This window comes from Dipodomys ordii, unplaced genomic scaffold (genome assembly GCF_000151885.1).
Source record: "Dipodomys ordii isolate 6190 unplaced genomic scaffold, Dord_2.0 Scaffold81, whole genome shotgun sequence".
Lineage (NCBI taxonomy): Eukaryota > Metazoa > Chordata > Mammalia > Rodentia > Heteromyidae > Dipodomys > Dipodomys ordii.
Genome location: NW_012267297.1, coordinates 278158 through 284011, shown reverse-complemented (window position 1 = coordinate 284011; position 5854 = coordinate 278158). Strand labels below are relative to the sequence as shown.

The window sequence follows — 5854 nt, the reverse complement described above, 5'->3', positions numbered from 1 at the left end:
AGGGAAAAGAAGTCTAGGGAAGAGAAGAGGCAGGAATGGGAGTGGAAAATGTAAGAGAGAGAAGAGGATATTAAAGTCATGAGATTGGAAAGAAGAAAGAAGAAAGGGAGGAAAAAAGACTAACCAGGATAAAGTCCCACAATTTTAATATACTGATGACACTCAAAAAAAATCATTAAACATTTGGTTGTCAAAACATCTCTGATGAGAGGCACAATTCTCCTAAAAGAAAGATGTGTGGAGCCATATAAGAATCAAAGCAGGTGCAGCATTCACATAAAAACTGTTCTGAGACAAGAACTCTGCAACTATGGAGATATTACCTCACGGTGTTCTAAGAAGGTATCATGGGAAGGGGTGAATGCTGATGTCATAACGGTTACTGCCTTCTCTCAACTATCTTCAGCAACCACTATATACCTTCACTATGGTGTTCTCATCTCAAAAAATATATTTGCTATGTTAGTCTCTACTAATGTTTTCTGATACAAGTATGGTAAAGAAATCATTGCATCTAGTAAATTGATGATAGCTGAAGTAACAGGTGAGACGATTTTATTAAACTATTCTACCAGAAACTACACTGTAGACATTATTCAATGTGATAATCTCTTTACAGAACATAACAGAACAAAAATATTACATCTCCTCTAGCCAAGATGAAAGACATGGAAGAACCTTTGGGAACATTAGAAAATGAAGCAAACAGTCAGGAAGATAAAGGAGAAGAAAAAGAACTGTAAGAATGGCATGAATGGACATGGTAGAGTCTGAGCTTGGACGGATGATGGTGGAGTGCTTTACCTATTTATTCATAAGTATCCCCTGAAATAGTTAAAGATAGCCCAGATCCAACAACTTTTCTAAGACAGTGAAATTATTTTGGTTATAAGGAACCAGGCACTGTAAGAGGTAAAAATTCATCTACAATCATCACCTCGATATCACATTATAAAGGGAAAGCAAAAGACTAGAAGCACCTTAGAATTTTAAACTAATCTGAGGACAAAAGCCATACTCATTGAAATTAGATTTTGGAAATGTTGATAAATATATTGTTTGAAATTACAACTTATTTGTATTCTTAATGAAAATCATTCTATCAACTGAGACATTATCATTGGTTCTCTTATACCTACTTAGGAATGAAGTTTGCAGGCCAGGTGCTAGTAAATTACACCTGTAATCCTAGTTACACAGGAGGGTGAGAGCTGAACACAAAGGTCTGGGACATGTTGAGGAAGGAAAGTCCACAAAACTCTTTAACCACCAAAAACACAGGAATGGAGTTGTGGCCCAAGTCATAGAGCTCCAGAAGCATGAGCAAAAATGATAATGGACAACACTCACATATTAGTTTCAAACACTTGTACTGGTACCATAAAATAAATATTGCTATTGCATATACAGAATGTAATGTTTGTATTCCATTGAACATATGTGGTCTCATATGCACTAATAACACTAAATCATTCATTTTTTCTTGTTTTAATTTTTTTGGGGGGTCCCGTCGTGGGGCCTGAACTCTGGGCCTGGGTGCTGTCCCTCAGCTCTTCAGCTCAAGGCTAGCGCTCTACCACTTGAGCCACAGCGCCTCTTCCGGCTTTTTTCTTTTTGCTTATGTGGTGCTGAGGAATTGAACCCAGGGCCTCAGGCATGCAAGGCAAGCCCTCTACCACTGAGCCACCTTCCCAGCACCCTTGTTTTAATTTTTTTATTGTCAAAGTGATGTATAGAGGGGTTGAAGTTACATAAATAAATACATTTTTTGTAAAACTTGATACCCTTCCCCTCATTTTTCTCTACTTTTCCTTCTGTCCACCCAACACCCCCAATGGGGTATTGTCTTGTGTATATAGCCATTGAATTGGTCCTCCCTTGTCTTTTTTCTCAACATTCCGTTGTTCCTCCTCTCTTCCCTAATTCAAATAAATGTATATACAATACCAGGGTACCAAAATCAAATACAGTGACAACAGGGAATATACCATTCGGAAGAACATACACAAGGAAAAGAAAATCACATAATACATTAAAAGCAACAACAACAAAGAAAAACCTCTTGTGTCCCTGTCTTGGAATTCATTTCATTTAGCATCATTTTCTATGGTCATATGTACATAGCTATTGAATTATACTGCTCATCTGCTAAGATTATCCTAGATGTATATGAATTATTGAAATAAAGGGAAACCATGGGAACTATATTTCTTTGCACCTGGTTTACTTCACTTAATATGATTTTTTCTGAGTCTTTTCATTTCCTTACAATTGTGGCAGTAACATTGTTTCCAATGAAAGCATAAAATTATTCCATTATGTGTGTGTGTTTGTATATATATATATATATATATATATACATACATATATATATTTCTATTTCCTAACAAATGAGGCAGTGTCATTCTTCCTGGTGGAAGAATAGAATTCCATTATATATATATATATGATTTTCTTGATCCATTCATCTACTGGAGATCTGGTTTGGTTCCATATCTCAACTATAGTGCATAGTGCTGCAATAAGCATAGTTGTGCTGGTAGCTTAGTATGGCCTTGTTTGTGATCATTTGGGTAAATGCTCAAAAGTGTGATTGCTTGGTCATGGGGGAGCTCTATGGGGAGTCTTTTGAGAAACCTCCATACTGCTTTCCAGAGTGGTTGAACAAGTTTACATTCCCACCAACAGGGTGGATTCCCTTTTGTCCACATGCTCTCAAGGATCTGTTGCTAATAGATTTCTTGATTATAACTATTCTCAATGGGGTGAGGTGGAAACTCATTGTTGCTTGGATTTGCATTTCTTTTATGACCAGGGAAGTTGAACATTTCTTAATGTATCTATAAGTCTCTAGCCCACTTATTAATGGGTTGGTTTTTTCTTTGAGGATTCGTTTTTGTTGAATTTAATTTGGGGGTTCTAATTATATTTTTGATGTGATGCCCTGCTCTATTGTTTAGGTATTGAAGATCTTCTCCCAATCTGTGGGCTTTCTATTGATCTTCCTAGCTATTTCCTTTGCTATGCAGAAGCTCTGCAGTTTCATGCAATTACATTTTTCCAAACCTTCTTCGATTTGTTGTGTTTGTGGGTCTTTATTAAGCAAATTTCACCCTGTGCCACAGAGTCCTACAGTTTTTTCTATTCCTTCTTCTAATGTTTTTCGGGTGTCTGCTTTTACTTCACAATCTTTGATCCATTTGGAGTTTTTCCATATACATTTTTATAAATATAAGGGTTTTTTTTTACTTTTCAAAGTTTTGTAAGTTTAGATTTTTTAAAAATCTCCTGCAGCTGAGAGAGCTGCCTATGCTGCAGAGGGGTGAGGCCAACTCTGTCTGGTTCACCCAATGAAGAAAGTCTCCCCACCCTGGGCAGAGCCTCCACCGCCTGGGAAAAGCAAGTTTCTTCTGGGTTGACCTGAGTCTCACTGGTCAGGTTTCCTTGCCCTGTTGAAAAATGGCTCCACAATGTCTAGTTATCTACTAGCTGCTCTATTCTGTCAGTGTTCTGTCCAAATTCTGAACTATGCTCATTCATTTGGTTCTCCAGCCTTGGTTTTTTCACTAGAACACTAAAACTGGTTGATATGTGTGTGTGTATTTATATTTGTATTTATATAATGTTGTACACAAGGGTTACAGTTACATAATAGGGTAATGAGCACATTTTGTAGCCAGCATTGTTACCTCCTCCTTTGTTTTTGCCCTACCATTACTTCCCTCCCCACCTCTCCAACTCCCCCCATCCCCACCTCGACTTATGCCAAAAGGAAGGCGTAGCATTCAAAACAATCACTTATTTTCCAAAGATAATCCAATTAGTTGGGTGATGGAAGGTAACACTGGCTACATTACCTATGTCTGTTATTAAAATGTTCAAGATTTCCCCAAATTGTGGTTAGCCATTAGATTTTTCTTTTTGTAACTGTTACTGATAAGCAAATGTGGAAAGAGTTTATAATTCCAGAATTGTGTTGTGAGTATAATCCTTCTTGGAAAATACATCATCCTTCCTTTATTTTCATCTCTTTTTCCTAACTACAAATTACATGGTGTACGTTAAATACAATGACTGCATTGCTCTCCCGTCTAACTTACATGCATTTGCTTTCCCCTTTAGCCCCCATGTCTCCATTTCCTGGTATGCATGTTGTTTAAGTATACACTAGATATCCTGATGAGATATGCTTTTGGTGTTATTCCCCAAGTATAACATCTATTAGTCAGTTTGTGTGCAAATGCATGAACCCTTTATTTGTTAACATATCTCATTTTATTTTAGATTCAATTTCCACATTCAAGAAGAATCATATGCTGTTTTCCTCTCAGTCTGCCTTACCTCACTTGACATAAATTATTTTAGCCCTATCTATTTCCCTGCAATTGTCATATTATTCTTTATAATAGATGAGTCAAATTCCATTGTGTATAGGTATCACATTTTCTTGATCCAGATTTCTGTGGTGTAACATTTTGTCTATTTTCATAATTTGGCTATTTTTAATGCAGATATAGTATTTTTTTAATAAACTACACAAATATCAACACCCACTGTTCTTCAGAAAGATTTTTCTTTTTCTTTTTCCTTCTTTTTTTGGTCATGGAGCTTGAGCTCTGGGCCTAGGAACAATACCTCACCTCTTAAGCCCAAGGCTAACACTCTACTACTTGAACCACAGAGCCACTTTGGCTTTTTCTATTTTTGTGGTGCTGAGGAATCGAACCCAGGGCCTCATGCATGTGAGGCAAGCTCTCTACCACTGAACCACCTTCCCAACTTCTAGCTTTCCTGGAATTAACGTTTATTTGGGAATACTATTATTTTGCTTTAGAAAAAATTAAAACTATCACATTGGTGTCTCACACATATAATCCTAGTTATTCAAGAAGCTGAGGTTTAGAGAACCATGTTTAAAAGTTAATTCATACAGAAAACTTTATGACACTCCATCTCCAAAATAACAGGTCAAAAGCATGAATGGGGCATGATTGAAGTGCAAACAATAGCATGACAATTAAGCACTAGACCAAGCCAATTTTAGATGCAGTACCAAAACAGAGAGTGAGAAACAGATACAGAGACAGAGACAAAAAAAGAATAAAGAGGAGTTCCGGGAAGATGGCGGAGGAGAAGCTGGAATCTGAACAAGCTCTCACATAGAAAGCAGTTTTAGAGTTCCAGTGAACAGTCCTAAGCCAGAGAATCACACCAAGTGTGCCATCACAGGACAGAGACTTAGACAAGAGAGGGGAAGCCAAGGCAAAAAGACACATCTGAGTACTCACCAGCAGCCGCCGCGGCGGCGGCGGCAGGGTCACAGCAGAGAACGCAGCCGGGGCCATAATTGAGCGCTCACACAGAGAGTCTGGGACGAAGGAGCCAGACGCAGCGGGCGAGCTGATTCTACTCAACACCAGCAAGAACCGACAAGGAGCAGACATCTTCATCCTGCAGTGTGCAGACCAGAGATGACCCAGGATCCAAGACTCGGCGTGAGTAGAAGCCCGACATCCTCACTCCTTCTCAGGGAGCAGAGGAGGGAAGGCCACCCATCCCCCCCCAGCACTGGTGATCTCCATCTTGGATACCGACAAAGCTTGGAGGAGCTGCCAGCTCCAACTCAGGCCTTGGAATAAAACGAGTCATTTAGCAGGTCACAAGAACTTAACGGCGAAGTGACCTGCCAGACTCAGCTCCATCCAGGGAAAAGTCACCCAGCTCAGGTGCCAGCCATAGGAGTGGCTTTCCTCACTGGGTAACCAGAGCCAGAGGCTGCCCCTCCCTCTAGCAGCCTCAACAATCAATTGAAAAACAGAAACCCTGAGAATGGCTCCAGGCTGGGCTCTGTGAG

At 39.1% G+C, this 5854-nt stretch overlaps 1 protein-coding gene across 1 annotated transcript in view; it reads left to right on the top strand.

Moving 5' to 3' along the window:
• Window positions 1–659: 659 nt before the first annotated feature.
• Window positions 660–5854, top strand: part of Lmntd1 (lamin tail domain containing 1) — a 67517-nt gene continuing 62322 nt past the window's right edge. The window contains exon 1 of the mRNA XM_013025014.1: window positions 660–739. Coding sequence (XP_012880468.1) covers window positions 660–739 — 80 coding nt within the window. The remainder of the gene's footprint in view (window positions 740–5854) is intronic.